Consider the following 20036-nt stretch of genomic DNA (forward strand, 5'->3'; position numbering starts at 1 on the left):
TTGGGTATCACTCACAGTTTGCCTTTTTTTCTGGGTAATGTTTTTTGGATTTTAGCCAAAATTCTCTGCTTGTATAACTCTCTGCTGTGTGGCATGGCAGAAGGAGGCCCGCACGCAGACCCTCCAGTGCCGTGGAAGGAGGAGGGATCCCGGCAGGAGAGCATCGTTGTCATCGTCATCACCCTTCCTGCCTGGGGGGTGCAGGGAGGCGGCGGCCCGAGGAAGGGCCGGTGGCAGCGCCCAGCTGCGCCCGGTGCGGGGAGGCGGCTGTGGTTGGACGCACACGCGGCAGGCTCTGTCTGGCGCAGCCCGAGATACTCGGGGGTGGGAAGGGGGCCTTTCGTCCTGCAGGGAGAGACGCGCCGCCTCCTCCTCCTGACACGGCACTGCCCCCGGCCTCCCGCGAGACACCGACTCCCCACACCACGTCTTAAGCGAGGTCCTCATTTCTTCCGCCATCCATGGCCCACTCCTCAGGCCCCCTGGGCCCTCCTCCCACCAACCCCAGAGAAGCCAGGGGCCGACTCTGATCCGATGGGGCGCGTCTGAGCACGGAAGCAGAGGGGCTGTGCCACGAGGGATGCAGGCCCCCTGCCGTGGACGGCGTGCAGCCTCCCTCCCGGCAGCGAGGGCCCGTGAAGGACGTCTCCTTGGGCTGTTACTGACCTCCAGGCGTTTCCACATCTCTGTACTGTGCCTGCCTCGACTTCCCCTAACAGATATGCATATTCCTTCCAGATGCCTCAGTGCTACTCCAGAGCGGATCTGGGCCCAGGACCGGAATGTGTCTTGAGAATCCCTGAGAATCTGTAGCATATCCAATACCTCCCCCCAAAAATGTACAATGTAACTTGTTTCAGTCCAACAAAACCAGGTTCCTTATGTTTCTGCCTTCTTCACCAGGGTCGCTCCGTCACCCAGACAAAAGAACAAGGTTTGCCAGGATGTCCGAGTGCTCAAGGCCCGGCTCCCGTGTGCATGGACGTGTCGGGGGTCTCGGCACGCCCATGCGCAGGACACCTGTGCTTCCCCCCGGGGGCGCTGCCCGTGGTTTCTCATCCCGTCCCGTGGACTCTGCCTTGCTTTGCTTATGTTCAGCTGTTCCTCTGCTGCCTTTCGAGCAGATTTCTTTACTACACTGCACTGGATTGCTATATTTTTAACCAGAAATAAACTAAAGATTAGAGCATGTTCCAGTTAAATTCAGTTCTGCTGTTTTCCGTTACACGTTCACCCCTAGTCCGGCCTGGGGGGTGCGGAGAGGGAGGATCGGGGCCACGCAGGACATCTCTGAATGTTGCTTTCTAAGGGATATGACATCTTTTTGTACATCTTACTTTTCCGTTCCTCTTTTTTAATACTGAGTGGTTGCTGCAGACCTGAAGTGAACCAAATAAAGATTCCTGCTCTTTGCAGCTCTAAGAATCTTCTGTGCTGGGCTATGTGTTTTGTAATTCTGTTCTCAACCCTTATAAAGCTCAGAGACCTCTCTGGTACATTCCACAACTGCATGACACAAACAGGTCACGTGGTCACACGCAAATACTGCAGGACAGGTGCAAAAGCAACAGCACAGAGATGCAAATCCCTGAGTAGAAGCTCTGGTGGTTTCATACCTGGGGGCGGGGGGGACACCTGTCTGCTGCCAGTAACACAACCCTGGACACCAAACTGACCCCCACCAGCGCCACATGCAGAGGGCAAGGCCATTCCCCACATTCTAGTGAATTCAGAGCAGATTCGGCCAAGATTAAAGTATGCTGGGTCTGAGAGACTCCACAAAGTAAATCTCTAACTGGCTTCCAGTGATTAAGGGAAGGCTGCCTCCCGGGACCCTGCGGGCCAGCGGCACCGGTCACCTTGCCTTCCCTGAAGGGCACCAGTCGGTCCTCCTGGCCACACAGTCCTGGTGGAGGTGTCACACTGAGCTGGATGAGAGCAGGTGGGTGGGGGGGTGGTGTGAGCGGGCGAGCGCTGGCTCCCAGCGTGCCGAGCGCGACCCCAGGGCAGCCTCACAAGAGCCATTTCCCACCTGGCAGCTGCTGCCACGCTTTAGATTTGCACAGTGGAAGCAGGGAGCAAGCAAGTACCCGCCTGAGGGACGGCAGCGTGGCCCCAGGGGGCGGGGGACCACGCACCACCCGGCTCTCCCCTCCCCTCTCTTGCAAATCTGCACTCACACCTGTCAGGCGAACCTCTCTGTGCCCTGTTTACCTGTTGTCATTTATCAAATCTGGGGATCTTTGCACATTACGTTTACTTGTGCTTTCTGAATTTCAGACACCTGAAAGTGTCTCCTTATCCACTCTTCTGGAGTCTAATCAGCACGCAGGATTCGCAGAGATACAGACCAGGCACCCAGGCGTGCAATGGTAAACCAAGACCACCGGTACCATGATGATGGACAACTCCCTGTAGCCACAGAAACGCAAAGCCTGGTGCCCACGTCCTCCCAGGGCGGGAAGAGGCGCCGGGGCCGGGGCCGGGGCTTGCTTTCCCAGGTGGCCCTGCTGCACTGCACAACCACACGCTCTTCCCCGTACAGGCGTGAGCCAAGACACATGACACACAACAAGCCCTTCCCCACGTGCACTAAACCCAAGATTCATGTGCGACACAAGGTCACCACGAGGCCACGAGCTTCCGCAGGGCCCCTGGGCCTGGCTCTTGCTGGGCTGTTGCCTTTCACCCCCCCACAGGGCCCGCTTAGCGAGCCACGCGGCCGCCCCACTTAACAACTGAAGGCTGCTGAGCCCCCAAGGCCATGCACACCTACAGTGGGGGGGGACAGGAGAAATGAGATGCCTTGTTTTCCACACTTTCATCCTCGCGAGACCTCCAAACACCCCCAATCGGCACCAGGGTCATCCTCTGGGCAGGATCCCCACTCGGGCCATGGTGCTCCGGGTGTCGGCAGTTCTGCGCAACACGGCTGACATCTCTGACCTCTCTCCAAAGATCTTCCTGCGACGGTCGCATATTTCATTGTCAGATGTGCGCTAAGGTACCGCCCTAGCTCCGTGGTGAGCCAAGCTCCTCCCTGCCAGACAGCTCAGCTCCTTCACCTCTTCCCAAGTCTCACCGTTCCATCGTTCTGGCCTTGGTCTCAGAAACTTAATAAAAGGACAGGGTCTGCAGTGAGCCTTGGGATGCCACGGTCAGAGCCCAGGTGACCAGGCAGGGCCTGGACCCAGCCAGCACTGGCTACAGGTTCCTCTGAAAGAAAAATGGCCCCTGACAACAGACACCTGCACGGGAGCCAACCCGCTCTCCCAGGCACTTCCTCCCATTGCGGACGGAGGAGCAGAGCTGGCTGCACCCCCCAGTCTGTGCTCCCAACATGGGAGGGAGCGGGCAGGGCGGGGTAGGCCTTGGCCCGGGTGCCCATCCTGGGGCCTCTGTGTGATGCCTGAGGCCGCAGCTGCCTTCCCTGACTGCGCAGCCTGTCCAAGGACCTTCCAACCAGCTCCAGCAAGAACGTTAGAAAAAGACCCCGACTACCCAGCACGCAAGAGAAAACGCACACCCGGACGCTGAAGCCAGAGCGCGACGCCCTCTAACCGACACGAACTGCACACGCCACCTGCGCTGATCAGACGGCCGCTCTGCCCTGGAAACCACCGGCACTGTGGCAGCCTTGCCAGGGGCTTGCTCCGCGCAGGCACTGCCAGCACTGTGGGGAGGGTGCCGCCTGCGTCTGGGGAGGGTGTGCCACTGCGGAGTCGCTGCAGAGCCCTCCTACCTGTGACCAGCCTTCAAGCCCAGCCGAGAGAAGCCTCCAGCAGGGGCACGCAGCAGGGCCAGCCCCCGCACTGCCCGCCCAGGCCTCCCAGACAGCTGCCGCACCTAGGGGCACTCGGCCCGTGCCCACCACTCAGGGTGCCCGGACGATCCCCAGCATGGCTACCTCTCAGCCTCTGCCCGAGGTGGCCAGGGGCTTCTTGGGGCTGGCCCAGTGCTGTGAGGACCCAGCGGCTGTAGGACCAAGGGACCACTCGCCCTTCCCCACCGAGGCTGCTGTGGCCCAAGGCCCGCCTGCCAGGAGCAGGGATGCCCACGCCGCTGAGGATGCCCAGGGTCACAAACGTGATGGTGACTATGCCAGCCCGTTACAGAAAACTAGGAATCCTGCATTCCCACCGTTCAAGGTATTTAAGATGAACGGGGCAAAAACTGTCCCAGGTGCGAAGCCAAAGCCCAAGTGTTGGCCCCAATTACGCAAATGAAACTGGTCTCCTGCTACTGACCTGGAGCAGGCAGCGGTCGGCACGCTGGCGACCACATGCCTCCACAGATGATCCGCCGCTCCGGAGCCGGACGGCCCAGGCTGGGGACGCTGTGTGGGGACGCAGGAGTCCGTGCCCTTCAGCCTCCTCCTGTCATCCTGCAAACGCAAACCCTAAGCCAAAAGGTAAAGGGGTGGGGACGGCTCCACCATCTCCTCCCACAAAGGGTGCGCGGCAGTGGGTGGTGGTCCGAGCAGCCGGGCTGCGCTCGCACAAGATCCTCCCGCCGGGACAACTACGGCACAGCGCCGGCCAGCGCGTGCTCTGCTAGAGGTGACCAGGAACGCGTGAGCTGACCGTGGCCGCTGACAATTTTTAGATGCAAAGGGATGATCTTCAGTTTGATGACACGTGGGTAACCAGAACGCTCTTGTTTTGTGGGAGGAAGGAACCCTCAAGGCACGCCACGCTCCAGTGTCACTGGAAAGGACACACGCTCCTGAGGGCTCCCCGGGATCAGGGTCCTGCCCGTTTGGGGTGGTCTCGCCCAAGGCCTGCCCTGGCGCGGGGACCCCATCGAGAGAAGACAGAGCCCTCAGCAGAGTGGGGCTACTGTGGGCTGCACAGAGGACAACCTTGGCCATGGTCTCCTTTCACGTCCGATTTATTTTAAATAACACAAAGTGACGCTGAGGGGATTCAGCGACACAGCACTCAACGTCACTTCTGGCCCAGCGCCACGGCTCAGACAGCACCATCAAAGAAAGTCTTTGCCATGGCCTGGGCCACCCTCAGCACTTTCTTCTCCTTTGCGTCAGGCCCCGTGTTGTCCCGGGCGAGCTTCACCCAGTGCGGCTCGGTCCTGGGCAGGTAGTCAGCAAACCGCTCACCGGGCACCACCGCCGGGTGCTCTTGCCCGCGGAGGGAGGGAGGGAGGAGAAAGAAACACTTTCAGCCGAGGCGGCACCTGGGCGGGCAGTTTGGAGACAACACTGGATCTCCTCAGAGCAGCTGAGCACCCGCTCGCTGCAGACGCCTGGTCTCCTCACAGCCTGAGCTGCCTCAAGACCTGGCAAATTCAAGTCAAATTCTGATAAAAACCTAATAAACATGTAAAGTCTTTCACTACCCATCAAAGCGTGGCCCTGGGCAGGGAAGAGGCTGTGGTCAGAGGCACCCCAGCCCCCGCTCCCGCACAGCAGGCCGTGCCACCACGAGCCTGCCCTCACCTCCATCCTCCGAGCTGCCATCCTCTGCGCTTTCCTCTTCCTCTTCCTCCTCCTCTTCCTCCTCCTCGCCACCCTCGGCACCCTCAGCCTGGTCGCTGTCCTCATCTGATTCCGTCTCCTCCAGCCACTCCTGAGTTTCTTCAAAAGCAGAACACACACCCTCACGCCAGGGCAACCACACGACGGTGGCCGGCCGCTGCCCTGGGGATTCTGTTTTCTCACTCAAGAACAGTGACAGGAAATGTAACTCTCCTGCCCGAACACCACTGCACCCGCACAGAGAACAGACTCTTTCCTGGATTTGAGAGCAGAGGCCCTGAGGAGGCAAACACAAATCACGGGCGGCTGGCTGGGGCCCCACGTGGCAATCTGGGTTTCCTGGTGGCCGTTCCTGTAGAACAGTAAACATCCTGCAGCGATAGTTTGATACTTTCCCCAAATATGTGGATTTTGCTTTTGCCCTCAGGTCTTCAGAAACCTGGGTGGTGACGTGAGTCCCGCAGCAGTGTGTGGGGAAACGGGACCGCAGACGCCAGGAACAGAGACAGACGGCCCAGAGAGCTCGCGGGAGCCGGGGGCTCAGACTCAGCGGCCGGAGACCCGGTGTCCGCTGGCCTGCAGTCGGCAGGCTGCCCACAGCCAGAGAGGGACACTCTGGACAGACGGGAGGTGGGCGTGCCAGGGTCCCGGGCCACCACGAACAGCAGCTCCCAATAGCACCGGGAACAGGGGACGGCCGTGCCCGGGGGGCTCCCTCCCCATGGCGGGTCCTGCCCTGGGTCAGTCTGGCCATGGAGCAGCCACACAACCCACGGCACGGCTCGTCAGCTCGGGCTGACTGCGGGTAACGTGGGAGGCTCGTAAATGACCCGAGACACGACAGCGTGGGGCTCCGGCTCCCACGCAGAGGGGTGCGCACCCCACCCGGCTCACCTGGGTCCATCTCCACCAAAGCCTTCCACTCCTCCATCTTGTGGAGGTCGAGGCAGTACAAGTCGCTGAGGGTGACCTGGCGGTCACCTGCTTCAAACATGCCCCCGTAGACGTAGAGCACCCCGTGCTTCACGGCCAGCATGGCGTTGGAGCGCGGACTCGGCTCCACCACGGGGCTGCTGGCTTCCTCGGGACTATCTTCGTCCTCAGGCTGGGGCTGTCCCGCTGCATGCGGGACACGGAGCATCTGCTTGATGGTGACCACTGTCCCATCCTCCGCTGCCACCTCCGTGACCACCTCCAGGGGTGCTGGGGCGCCGGCTCCCCCACACGCCTGCTCCTGCTCGCCGGCTCCATCAGGCCCCGCCCTCCTGCCCCGCCGGCGCCGTCTCTTCTCCGTCTTGGGTCCCTGTTAACAAGAGGGAGCAGGGGACAGAGCTGCAGAGCAGCAGGGCACACACTGCCACGTCCACAAGGCCAGGTTCTATGCAGACAGAAGCCAGCGTGGGGGCACGAGATGGAGGAAGATGTGCCAAGTGCTCTGGGGGCAGCACACCAGACAGGCGGGGACGCGACTGTCTCCCACCAGCCTCACCGCTCACTGCTGGGCTGGAAGAAGCAAACCCCCGGGTCCCCGCACTGGGCAGCGAGCCACGCCACCACTGAGCTGCGGACGAGGCCCCCCAGACTCCCAGAAGCACCGCGCCCCCGGCTCCGTAAGCTTGAGCTCTCCTGGAAAGCCCGGCACGCGCAAGGAGCACCGCTCACAGTGGGGCTGGAGAGGCCGGGACGGCCCCTGTGGCCTCCACCCTTCGCCAGCAGCAAGGACGACACGCTGGGTCCACAATCCGAGATGATGCACAACGAATGCCGAGCCCAGCGTGGAACCTTCAGCAGCACACGTTTCGGGAGCAGAGTCTGGTCAGGCTGCCTCCCGTGGGACTGTGCCTGGCTGCCTCACAGGCTAAGTCCGGACCCTTCCGCCACCACCTGTCACCTTCGTGCAGGATGCTGCCGTCTCACAGGATGACATTTGCCATGTTTTCAAATTTTCCGACCTTCACCACCTCCAGAACCTCCCAAAGTCAGACTCAAATTCTAGACTTCCAAGACCTACTTCTTTCTGAGACTGTGCTTCATTCTGAACCAAAAAGGAGAGTCCTCCGGGGTCCTCAGTAGTTTCTGAGAGTGGCAAGGAGTTCTGGGACCAGTGTGGGAGCCCAACAGGGACCATGTGCGGGGGCTCCAGGCTCTCCGAGAAGCCACAGGGAGACACCGGCACAGCCTTTGCCTGGAGTCCGTCGTCCCCACAGTAAAAACTGAAGAGGACCACGAGCCCAGAAACAAACCCTCATGTGCAGCTCATTTTCCCCAAAGGGGCCAAGATGCCTCGATGGAAGCTGAGTGTTCCAAATGGTGCCGCAGGGCCTTCTGGGTCTGGCTGGTCTGGAAAACTGACGTGGACCCCAAAGCTGACAGGGGTTGGACCCCTGGGACTGTCGCCCACTGCCCTGCCTGTCCCTGGCCAGCAGCTGTGTTCACAGGACAAGGAAGAAGGCGGCAAGCAGGGACAAGCGCGAATTCCACAGACACGAGGGGCGGGGAGGTCTCAGCTGACCCCGGTCAGGTCTCGGCACCAAAACCAAGGGCTCCCGGGGCGCACACAGAGGCAGGACACCCCTCCCGAGCACGCGGCCCCCTCCGAGTCGCCCTACCTTCAGCTGTCCCGCAAACCAGCGGCTCCTGGTGGCATCGAAGAAGTACAGGTCGTTGAAGAAGTCACCCTCCAGGCGCTCCTCTTCCTCCTCGTCACAGACACCCCCGAAGAGCAGCGTCTGGTGATTTGGTGCCACGGCCACCGAAAAGCCAGACCTCGGAGAGGGCTTGACTCCCGACGGGTTGATCCGAGACCACGCCCAGCTGCCTGTCAAGGGAGGGCAAGGAAGTGGGGTCGGAGGGAGGGGCCCCAAGAGCCGGCCAGGGATGGCCGAGGACCCCCAGGCCCCCTGGTGACAGCACGAATGCACACACACGAGACTGCAGGCAAAAGACACCACGCGCACTGCTCCTGTGCCCTGGGCAGAAAAACCACCCCAGCCCGCCACAGCCCCCAGGTTTAATCCCTCTCGAGATCCAGTTTGCACCGAGGTAACTTTCCACACACCCTCCGCACACCTGCACCTGCGGGCAACTGCAAGCCGCAGCCTCAAGGCAGGATCAGACAGAAGCAGCACACTGTACATGGCCACCGTGTGGCTGCAGGTGGGGGTGAGAGGTCAGAGCACACTGCACAAAGGGCACGGCCCGCCCCTCGCGGCTGTGCGGGCACGTGGCTGTGCGCCAGCCCACGACACACAGCAGCTTGCTGGGGGCCACGGAGTCGAGCGCACGGGCCTGGGGCCACGTCCAGGAGCACATGTGCCGGCGTGGAAACCTGGGCTCCCGCTCATGACAGGGCTGTCCCCAGCAGCCCCTGCAAGTGCAGGTGGACAGGGAACACCTCTGAGCCATTAGCTTGAGGAATTTTAGAGCAGCAAAGAGGGAAAGATATTCTGCATGGCCACCTCCTCCCCCAGGAAGGTAAAGAACTTCCACAGGCCACAAAGCACGCCTGGCATCAGTGCCCCACCTGAGCTGCCCCCTCAGTGTCCACATGGCACCGCGGACACCAGGGCCCCGACAGACCACCCGGGATCCCACGTCCTCAAATAAAATTCTTTAAAAAGTCAAGAAACGACAGAACAGTAGTGCCTGGTCTCTCACGCCTAAATGCTGCACGCACGTGTGGCTCCTGCCACTTCAGGGGTTCTTTAAAGCAACCACTGCCAAGAAGGGCCACCTACAGCTCATGCCCAGGAATACGGAACATGTCTCAGGCCACGTGTGGAAGGTGGTGAGGGTGGCTGAGCCGTCCTGGGCCAGGCTGGGTGCAGGGCCACGCTAGGCTCCCCCTCATAAGTAAGCCCACGCCATTGTTTTAAAAAGCCCCCAAGAAATCATGGTCAGTACCCTATTTTTTAGTAAGAAAATTCCGAGTCTTAGATCCAAGCTTAGCTAAAGACTTTGAGCAATCCAGGCACCTGAGAGTGCTCTGAATTCGGTAAGTCAAACCACACAGGGGCATGGCCATTTTGGAGGCTGTCACCACTCTTGGGAAGAATTTCTGAAATTCTGTTAACAAGCAAGCACTGGTCCCCGCCTCGGCCCCCACACGGACAGCGAGCCCGTCGCCCACAGTTCCCAGTGACCTGCTGACTCAGGTGGTCTCAAGACCTACGAGCGTTTCCCACCGAGAGCTGCAGAGACGCTACCCGCGGGGGAGCAGCACACCCTGAGGGGAGGCTGCCCCTGGTGTGCATCTCAGGGGGCAGGAAAGCACTTCCACCGCGCTCACGGCTCCCCACAGCGGGAAGGTCAGCGCCGCCGTGCGTCTGAACACCCCCGCCCGTCACTGTGTCCGCCGACAGGACACTCCGGTCACACAGGGCGTGTGTGGCTCGGCACAGCCTGCACCAGGCCGTCTCTGCCTCGTCTGGGGGCGGCTGCTCCAGGCCGAGGCAGACGGGCCCTCAGCTGGGGGCTGCGTGCGGGGCCACCTCCAGCCCCGCGTCCACGGAGACAGCAGGGCTTCCTCTCTGCCCGTGTGCCCGAGAGGGCTCGCCTGCACGCACCACCCGGCCCCGAGCACAGCGCCAGCACCTTCTCTGCCCTCCTCAGACTTCAGCAGGAACATGTCGCAGTGCGGGGTGCCTCTGTCCACATCTTTCTTGATTCTCTGCAGAAGGAAAAGGAGTCGTGTGAGAACCGTCCGGGCACCTGCAGCACTGGCCACAGCGCCCGCAGCCAGGGGACTCGCAGGCTCTCCCGGCGGGCTGGCCTCACGGAGAACCTGAAGCCGACAGCGGAGCCCAAGTGCCTTCAGTGCATCTGACATCACCTGGCAGGTATGACTGCTCGCCTAAAAACAGATCCGTTTTTAAAATCCACTGTTCTAATGGCCGCAATCCTGCTTAGGAACACTCCAGAGCTGCGGTCCCCAACCCCTGGACCAGCACTGGTCCCTGGCCTGTTAGGGACCAGGCCCCAGAACTCCACCACTGCCCCCCAACCCCTGCGGGAAAATTGTCTTCCATGAAACTTGGGGTGGGGGGCACAGCAAGAGGTGAGGAGTGAGCGAGTGAAGTTTCGTCTGTATCCCCAGCCGCTCGCATCACGGCCTAAGCTCTGCCTCCCCCAACCCCCATCCAAGCAAAAACTGTCTTCCATGAAACTGGTCCCCGGTGCCAAAAACGTTGGGGACCACTGCTCTAGAGCTCTCGTACTAGAGCTTCCCATGGCTCCCACTGCGCCCCTGGTCCAGGCGGAAGGATGCCACTGGAGACGCCACTGGACTCACGTAGCCTTACGGAGCCAGGCTTCACGTTCTGTTCCTGTGCATCCTCACTCCCACCGCTGCAAATACTGCGATTCAGGCTGCTGCACAGAAATCAAAGTAACGTTCTGTGCAGAAGCCGGACACTGACACTGCCCACTTAGAGACTTTCCTGAGCTTTGGAAATGAGTCCACATCCCTTTAACCCTTCATTTTCTGCTTCAAGTGAACCTCACCGCCAGCCAGACCAGACGCCAGCACCCACATCCTCACGCCACACTGCGTACCACAGGGCCAAAAGTGCCCAAAAGGGCACTCAGCACAGCGCCCGCCCTGGGCACAGGGCTTCCAGGCCACATCAGTTTCTTCTTTGCACCTGGGCTTCACATTCTCTGTGTGTAATGCAGTGTACCTTACAAGTCTGCACACACAGAAGCACCAAGCAGGCACCGCACCAGCCTCCAGCCTGCGTCCCCCTGGGGCCTGTGTCACAACCCAGGAGCCAGCACTGCTCGCTGTCAGCACCACGGTCCACACTCAAGAGTCCCTCGGGTGTCCCTCTGTCCCCTCCTGTCCAGGGTGCATCCAGGATCCCACGTGGCCTTCAGTCATCAGGTCCCCTTAGGTTCCCGGCTTGGCTGTGACAGTTTCTCAAACTCTCCCGTCTCTGATGACCTTGATGGTTTTGAGGAGCGCCACTCCGGTGTCTGGTAGAATGTCCTTCTATTGGGATATGGCAGCTCTCTTTCTCCTGATTGGCCTGAGGGGTGGTTCGGGGGAGGAAGACCCCCAAGGGGAGGTGCCCTTCTCACCACGTCCTGTTGTGGGGCCACATGTCAGCCCAGCTCGTCACTGCTGGTGTGGACACACCGCCTGTCCTTTCCGGAAACGTCCATGTGTTCCAGCGGTTTAGAACGTCACAGACAGCTGCTAGGACCAGTCTCTTTCCCAGCAGGCTCACACGGAGGAAGCGACTGCCACGTCCACTCCTGCTCTTCCAAACCACAAGGCCCCGAGTTACGGGGAACTGGATTCACACCAAAACGCCTCCTCTGTTGAGGGGACGAGGGAACTCAGGATGTCTCTATTTGTCACCAGAAACACTCAGCTTCAGCAGATCTTTCAGCCTCCTGGCAGCAGCCTCCGTCTGCCTGTGTGAACTGGACTGTCGTCTGCTGCCAGCAACATTGTCTTAGTATCACAACAGGCCACGGGAGCTTTTGTACAGTAACACTCAAATACTGCTCTCAAGACCTGGGAGCTAGATGGCCGACGCGGTGGCTCACGCCTGTAATCCCAGCACTCTGGGAGGCGGAGGCGGGAGGATCACTTGAGGTCAGGAGTTCGACACCTGGGAGCTAGATGACCGGACACTCCGGGGGACTGCTCTGCTCCCGCGTGGGCAGCCACGCGCCTCCAGCAGAGCCGGCCAGCCCCAGTCTGTCCTCCCAGCAGCTTCCAACTTATGGAGACGAGAGGGGATGGACGCTCGCCGCTGCTCCAGGCGGGACTCCAGCACACTGAGTCTCAGTGACTCCATGCAGCTGACCCCCTGCCCCCACCGCCCACTCCACTCACAAGTCAAAGCTCTCACCAACGCCGACCATCTCCCCGGAATCCAGACAGACACGCTGTGTACTGCCCCTGCTATTCCAAATGCCACCGGCCTGGAGGGAGGCGCCACTGAGCTGAGTGGATTCGGATCATCCACCCTCAGACTGAGGAGCAGCAGCTGGGAACCGCGTGCTACTGTGATGACAGCGGCAGCGGGCGCAGCAAGTTTACAGCTGGCCATCCCATGGCGCCCCGTGGCCTGTCTGCCGCGATGGCGCACTGGACTGGGGCCCTCTGCACAGCATTGGCCCAGTCGGCCGATGTCTCCAATGCCAAAGTTCCTGGATGCGGCTTACCAGCGCCAGCCACAACTCCAGAAACGAGGGTGATATTCTGTCCAGAACAAAGGCTGACCAAGAGAGATTTAGGCTGAACCTGAGCAACTCAGTTCAGTCTCTGACCAACTGCCACTGAGAAGCTGAAACCCTTTACCTCCTGGGCTGCGGAATCTACCAGAACTCCAGCAACTTCGTGTGCTGCAGGCATGTGCTCCCTGGGGGTGGGGTGGGGAGGAGGCTGAGACCCAGGACGCTGATGGGGGGAGTTCTGCAACATGCCAGGTGACGCGCTCACCAGCCAGGGTCCCAAGAGCATCCCAAGGCGTCTCTGAGTGGAGAGAGGCCCTTCCTGGCCCAGCGCCCCCCATGCATGTGCTCAGCGAGAGCAGCGCATCCTCTGCTGGCGCCACAAGCCGGGGCCTGGCGCCTCTTCACGGGGATTGAGAAATAGCAACAAAATAAAAGCCGTGACCCCACGGTGACTGCTTCACTGTAAGTGTTTTAAGTGACGACTTCTGTGTAATGCCGGGTCTTGGGACCCAGCTGTCACCAGATCACGCAGCAGAGATGCTCTCTGCTGACGAAGCTCCAGGCGGGATGCCCGACTGCGGGGCCCACACTATTTACAGCCCAGGTTACCACGTCCTAATACAAGATCACTGTCACCTAACCACACAACAGGACAACGCAGGCCTGATACGGACGAACAGACTTCAACTTCCTTCCTGTCTCTGAGGAAGTGAGGTGAGAGTCAGCAGCTGCAGCCCCTGCGATTTCCCAGCTGCAAGGGTGCCCCCCACCCCCCACCAACCCTGCAATCACACAGCCCACCCCACGTGCCAGTGCACTGGCAGCCTCCCCTTCCTCCCAGTCCCTAACCAGCGCCCTCCGACGTCCCGCCTGACCAGTACTCACTGCCCTTCCAGCCCCCGTCCCGCGCTGCCCGCGCCGCAGAGTGCCCTCTGTCTAAGCACTGCTCCTCCCAGCCCTGGCCACTCCCCGTCGGCACAGACTCAAGCTCCAGCCACGTGGGCTCACCAGTGCCTCTGAACGTACTCTGCACATTGCCACCCACCCCTTTGCTCATAAACCTCCGCTTCTTCGAAGACTCTCCCAAACATCTCCTTCCTCACTGCCCTGAGTCTGAGCTCAAGTTCTGCCCTGCCCTAGGGGGCGGCACCTGGAGGGTGGACCACGCACAGTGACCGGACTCTGCAGGGCACACGCCGCCCTCAGCTGCACTCCTCGCCGGGAGAGATGCGACTCTCAGCTTTACAAAGGCCACCGTCCCACAGGTTACGCAGGGGCACTCAGGAACCCACGGCTGAGATGATGCCTAAACCGGACTACCTTGAATGAGACTTGAGGTGCACCAAGTGCTCAGCTTTCCTGTGTTTTCGCAGATGAAACAGTAACACAAAAATGAAGATCATTTTCCTATAGCTGCAAGAAAACTAGCCCCTGGGGCAGGAAGGACCACAGGGGAGAAGAGGGCCGGGGGCGCATGCTCACCTAGGACACACAGAGCAGCTCCCAGAGGACACAGGTGCAGGGAGCGAGCACCGTGCACGATCACATGACGCAGGGCACAGCCGCTTGGCAAGACCTTTTACTCGCCGGCTTAGGTGAACTCGGGGGCCCATCTGTCTGTCGTTAGGGAGCCCGGCTCACACACAGCCCGGGGGCCGACGCCAGCCTTTCTCCACAGCGTCCAGGAAGACTCAGCTCCTGGACACCAAGAAGGGAGGTCTGTTTCCCGTGAACACAGCTCAGCAAGGCACGAAAGCACCGAGTGGTATCAGGACTGGAAAGGAACATAAACGTCTGCAAATGGCATGGTGATCTAGACAGAAAACCCAAAAGCATCGCACAGATGAGTCACCAGAATAATTAACCCTCAGCAAAGCTGCCTACACAAAAATAAACACACAGGAAGCCTCTGAATTTCAACACCCAACATCCTGCAATAGGTAGAAACAATTCTGAATCCACAAAGAGCATGTTCTGTACTCACAAAAGAATTAAATAAGATATGTAGGAAAATCCCAAATATTTGGAAATTAAACACACTCCTAAGTAATCCATAGTTCAAAGAAGAAGCCACAAAGGAAATTACAAAATATTTTAAATTCATTGATAAAATTTGTAAAATGCAGTTAAAACAGTTTTTAGAGGGAAATGTATAACTTTAAATATCTATATTAAAAAAAAAACCTAAAATTGGCTCACACCATGAGGCAACAGAATTTAAGTCCAAGACCTGTCAAAAACATTACACCAAGAAATTACAAAGCAGTTTTCCTCATGAACATGCACACCAAAGTCCTTAACGGAACATCAGCAAATCAAATTCAGCAACACATAAGAATGACAACACACTATGACCAAGTAGGGTTTCTCCCGTAAATACAAGGTTAGCGTTAACATTAAAAATTAATCAAGGTAATTCACAACATAAACTGAATAAACAAGAAAAACCGTATGATCATTTCAATAAATGTAGACAATGGATTTAACAAAATTTTGCAACCATTCATGATATAAATTCTCAGAGGACAAGAACAGAATCTGGAACTTAAAGGGCATCTCTGAAGAAAGCGCGGCTCGTGCTGTCCTACGGGGTGGGCACCAGGAAGCTCGCTCTGCACACGGCTCCACACTGTGCTGGGGCCCCAGCCGTTGCAATGAAGCACAGTACAGAAACAAAAGGCGTAATGGTAAGAAAGGAATAAGTAAAACTGTTCATTTGCATACCACATGGTTGCTTGCATAATCTTAATGAACTTAAAACTGCTGAAAGTGAATTCAGCAAGATCACAAAATACAAGGTAAATACATAAAAACAAAATGCGTTTTTATATACAAGCAGCAAACAACTCGCGTATTTTGAAGAAATTCCACTCACAATAGCATCAATAAACACACAACAAATTTAACAAAAGATGTTAAGACCTTTACACTGCGAGCCACACAACACTTCCAAAAGAAATGAAATGAAACCAAAATAAAAGCAAAGATAATCCGTGTTCAAGGACTGGAAGACTCAAAGACATCAAACCTCCACACATTCATCTACAGATTTAAAACCACCCTAATCACAACTCGCAGCAGGCTTTGGGGGAGTTTTTGCCCCCTTTAGGTAGAAATCGGCAGGCTGAGGCTGAAACGTGTATGGAAATGCTGAGCGCCTAGCAGAGCCAAAACAGCTGTGAGAAGGAAGCACGAAGTCGGAGGATGGACGCTGCCGAACTTGGAGACGCACTGCGCGGCGTCGGCAGGGAGATGGTGGGGCAGGGAGACGGTGGGGCGTGGGCAGCGGGGCTGACAGATACGCCCACGGACAGACCCACGCTTCCAGTCACAGGACTGCCAACCACAGGCCTGACGGCATCCAACAGGGTAAGAAGAGTCTTGTCAAGTACATACAAACCTGAATACCTACCTCATGCTGCATATGAAAATCAGTTTGAGGTCGATAGCACAACTAAATGTAAAAGCTAAAACTGTCTTTGTTTTTAGAGAAAAATATAAGATGATCTTTGTTAATGAAGGTAAACAAGGTCTTCTTAGGTCATGGAGAGCAATAATCATAAAACAAAAACATAATAAATTAGACTTTGTTAAAGTCTAAACTTAAAGCTGCTAGTCATCAACAAGCACTCAAGAAAGCGAACAGGCAAGCCACCACCAGGACGTGTGAGGCACCCCACCCCCCGCCCCCTAGAAGGCCTGGCTGCCAGGGCGTAAGCAACTCCTGTGACGCAGGAACAAAGCTACCGCCTATCAAAACAGGAAAAGACAGGAACACACACTTCAGGGAAGATGTACTAGCACAAACGACCAATACACTCTAGAAAAGCCCTCAAACATCCGCAGTCATCAGAGAAATGTGGATTAAAACCACAACGAGACACCATACATCCAGCAGAGTGGCTAGACACAAAGACCAACACTGACAGATGCTGGCAAGAACGTGGACAACCACCAGGACGCTAACATGTTCAGTGTGAGCATCTTTGGTGCGATCGCGCTGGGAGGAGGTCTGACCATTTCTGTGAAGCCTGGAGCCTCCCTGGGACCCAGCGGCTCCGACCTAGATGCCCGCTGACCCGAGAGGTCAAAGCCTGTAGGTGCACGACACCACCCCAAGTGCCCACGCAGCTCTATCCGCGCCAGTGAGGGACTGCAAACAGCCCAGGCACCCGTCAACGAAGCAGAGACATAAACCGTGGTGCAGGCACGCAGCGGACGTGCGTTCCTGCCAGCACCGCCCGCACACCGCAGGAGCAAACAGCCTGTCACCTGTCGAAAGGGGAGCACGCCAGGTGTGTTCTGCAGGGCAGTACCAGACACTAGTCAGTGTCTACGGCTTAAGACAGACCCTCAAAATACAGAATTATTCACACGCGGTGCCGTGGGGGGATGTGGATGAGACGGAGTATGGCCTTTAAAAATCTTAATAAAATGTTCACAAAGGAGATTAGCACTACCTCTACTTCTAATTTAATAAAAAGGATGGTTTATATTAAACCCATGTGCAATCTTATTTGGAAGTCTCCGTCGTTGATAAAACTGAAAGGACAGCAGAGAGCAGCTGCCGCTCCCCACGAGCCACGCCTCACCTGCTTCGAGTAGCCGCCGTAGATGACCACGCTGCCCTGCGGCGTGACGGACATCTGGCAGCCAGAGCGGGGGCTGGGCCCCGTCCCGGACGGGCACAGCTTGCTCCACGTGAATGTGTCCAGGTCAAAGGCGTACACGTCGTTGTAATAGACGTAGTCCCTGGTGGGAGCAAAGCACACACACAGTCAGTGACATCAGGAAATGGCAGTGACATCAAAAAGTGAACCTGATTTAAGTTACAGGTAAATTTCCTAACATTTACTAAGTCATCTGTTTAATTAAAGTTTGAATTCACACGAAAGGACCACAAGCACATGTAAGCTCCTATTTGAAAACCAGAAATAACACCAGCCCACGGAAGTGTAATAATTTAATCTGGAAGTTCTATTTCCTCACAGTCAGCAGCACCACAATCCGACACATAATTACATCAGGTCACTGTTATATGTGTTTTCACACATACATATACATACATATAAAATACATGTGCTGTGTGTTTTAACACTAGCAACGAATCACAGACCTCACTGAGCAGTGGCACCGGCACAACAGAGACAGTCACAGCGCAGCAGGAGCGGCAGGACCCTGCGCGGAGCAGAGGGTGGGTGGGGGCAGGGCACTCCCAGTCACCGAAAGACACCAGAAGCAGATGCGAGTCCACAGGTGCGAGGGAGGCAGAGAGTCTGAGGCGCCCAGAGGCACCGCGGCCCTGCGCTGCCCAACACCTCTGGGCTCAGGCGCCCAGCGACGCACAACACAGACAGGACTTGAAAAGGGAACACGTGCTGAGCGGGGGATGCAGCAGCTTTGCGTCCTGACGTGGGAATTTTACAGAATGGTAAGAGATTGCTCTCCAGCTATTCAGAAAGGAACGAGAGCTAAAACCAATCTTTAAAAGAAGAAAATGTGAAAAAAGTGAGAAACTCTGCCCCAAGTCTGAAGTGACCATTTTTCTCTTCCATGTTGCATCCAAATAATGCAAGTTTGGGGCTGGGCACAGTGGGTCACACCTGTAACCCCAGCATTTTGGGAGGCCACGGAGAGGGATTATTTGAGGCCAGGAGCTCAAGACCAGCCTGGGCAACATAGCAAGACCCCATCTCTACAATAATTTTTTTAAAAAATTAGCTGGGCATAGTGGCACACACCTATACTCCCAACTACTTGGGAGGCTGAGGCAGGAAGACTGCTTGAGCCCAGGAGTCCAAAGTTATAGTGAGCTATGCCTGTGCCGCTGCACTCCAGCCTGGGCAACAGGGTGAGACCCTGCCTCTAAAAAAAAAAAAAATCTAAGTTTGAAGCTCTAAAGCAAAGTGCAAAGTTATCACTGCCACACACAGGAGAGCTGGCACGAAGCAAGGCTCTGCTCTACCACCCCCTCAGATACCCCGCAAAGCAGGGTGCCGTGCGGCGGGGAGAGAGCTGGGGGCTTCGCCAGAGCTGTCTGCCACGTGGTCTCAGGTTAACGAACAACCCGCACTTGCTGACCGCGATGCAGACCGCCGGCCCCATCTGCAGCAGAACATCTCCAAACACACAGACTGAGGGAGGGTGAGGCGCAGTCAGGACCCTGCTCCACTCCACTGTCTTCCCAGATTTCACACTGCAGATTTCAGTAAGGAAACTACTCTGCGCATGAGATCAACCACAACTGCTCCAAGGAAAACTCAGAACGCTGGTATTTAAAAGCAAGATTGTTTAATATGGGTGGTGATTACAATGCTCTGAAATACTTTATAAACGGTCATCTTTAACAAGACAACAACAGCTCTGAAAAAATTCTGATTTTAAAATGGCCACGAGTTAAAACTTGACTCAATTTATAACCCATAAGTGCGAAGGAAGGGGCTGTGCAAATCTCACTCCCTGTCCCACACACAGTAGGTGCTAAATTAATGCACTGACAAACTCGTGGCTCCCCATGTCTGCATCCTGACAGTTGTTTAAAAACAAGTTTGAACCTAAATGACTCTCACCCACAAATGCTCACAAATGGCCTGGAGCTCTTCTTGAGCAGAGACCAGGGACCAAGCAGGGACGGCAGGTCAGACAAGCACGGGCCGCAAGCCGGGCAGAGCAGACCATGGGGCCAAGTCCGCAATCTTTTGTCTGAGGACAAGCTCGCTGTTTGTCAGTTACCAGGGCCTCCTCATCTTTAACTTGGGAGGCCGACCCGCCTACCGACGGCCGGGCTGCTGAGAGAACGTGTGTAGAAACACTCTGCAAACCACACGAGACACGAAACTGACACGCTGCTACCGCCAAGTAGCACCTTCAAGGACATAAAAGTGTTCCCCGTTGCTATGGTTCAAGTTCATGGTGAAATCCAATCCCCAAGGTGGTGGTGCTGAGGTGGGCTCAGTGGGGGAGCTGGGTGGTGAGGGGAGGGGTCCCTGAGTGACCCTCGCTGTCCTCCGGGCAGTGAGTGAGCTCTCGCTCTGCCAGGCTGGCCGAGTTCCCGAGAGGGGCTGCCTCACAGCCACAGGTGCTCACCTCCCCTTTGACCTCTCTGCCCTCTGACACTGCGCAGCCTGAAAGCCCTCACAGGAAACCAGGGCCGTGGCCTTGAACTTCCCAGCCTGCAGAACCCTCAGCTGAGTAAGCCTGTTTTTATAAACTACCCAGTCTCAGGTATTCTATTATAGCACACAAAACCAATTAAGATACTTGCTTAATTTGAATGATATTCTTAAAATTCCACCCCCCAAAAAGCATTTAGATCCCCTTTTCTCAATTAATGGAATTAATGAAAATATTTCAT

The 20036-nt window shown here is 57.0% G+C and overlaps 1 protein-coding gene across 7 annotated transcripts in view; it reads right to left on the reverse strand.

Annotated features, from left to right (window-relative positions):
- KLHDC4 (kelch domain containing 4) overlaps nt 1–20036 on the reverse strand; it is a 44171-nt gene that overhangs the window by 1793 nt on the left and 22342 nt on the right. For 4 of the 7 annotated variants that reach the window (XR_006730481.1, XR_006730480.1, XR_006730482.1 and 1 more), the window contains exons 7-12: nt 17275–17434; nt 10088–10163; nt 8104–8312; nt 6389–6797; nt 5456–5593; nt 4248–4384 (exon numbers count right to left, since the gene is read on the reverse strand). Coding sequence is in view for 3 of the 7 variants with exons in the window: in XM_045533784.1 (XP_045389740.1) it covers nt 4971–5137; nt 5456–5593; nt 6389–6797; nt 8104–8312; nt 10088–10163; nt 17275–17434 (1159 nt within the window). In the remaining 4 variants the exon portion in view is untranslated. Of the gene's footprint in view, nt 1–4247; nt 4385–4872; nt 5138–5455; nt 5594–6388; nt 6798–8103; nt 8313–10087; nt 10164–17274; nt 17435–20036 lie in introns of those variants that run through there. The other 3 variants (XM_045533784.1, XM_045533786.1, XM_045533785.1) reach the window with 1 other exon arrangement.

This window comes from Lemur catta, chromosome 20 (genome assembly GCF_020740605.2).
Source record: "Lemur catta isolate mLemCat1 chromosome 20, mLemCat1.pri, whole genome shotgun sequence".
In the NCBI taxonomy this organism is placed as follows: domain Eukaryota; kingdom Metazoa; phylum Chordata; class Mammalia; order Primates; family Lemuridae; genus Lemur; species Lemur catta.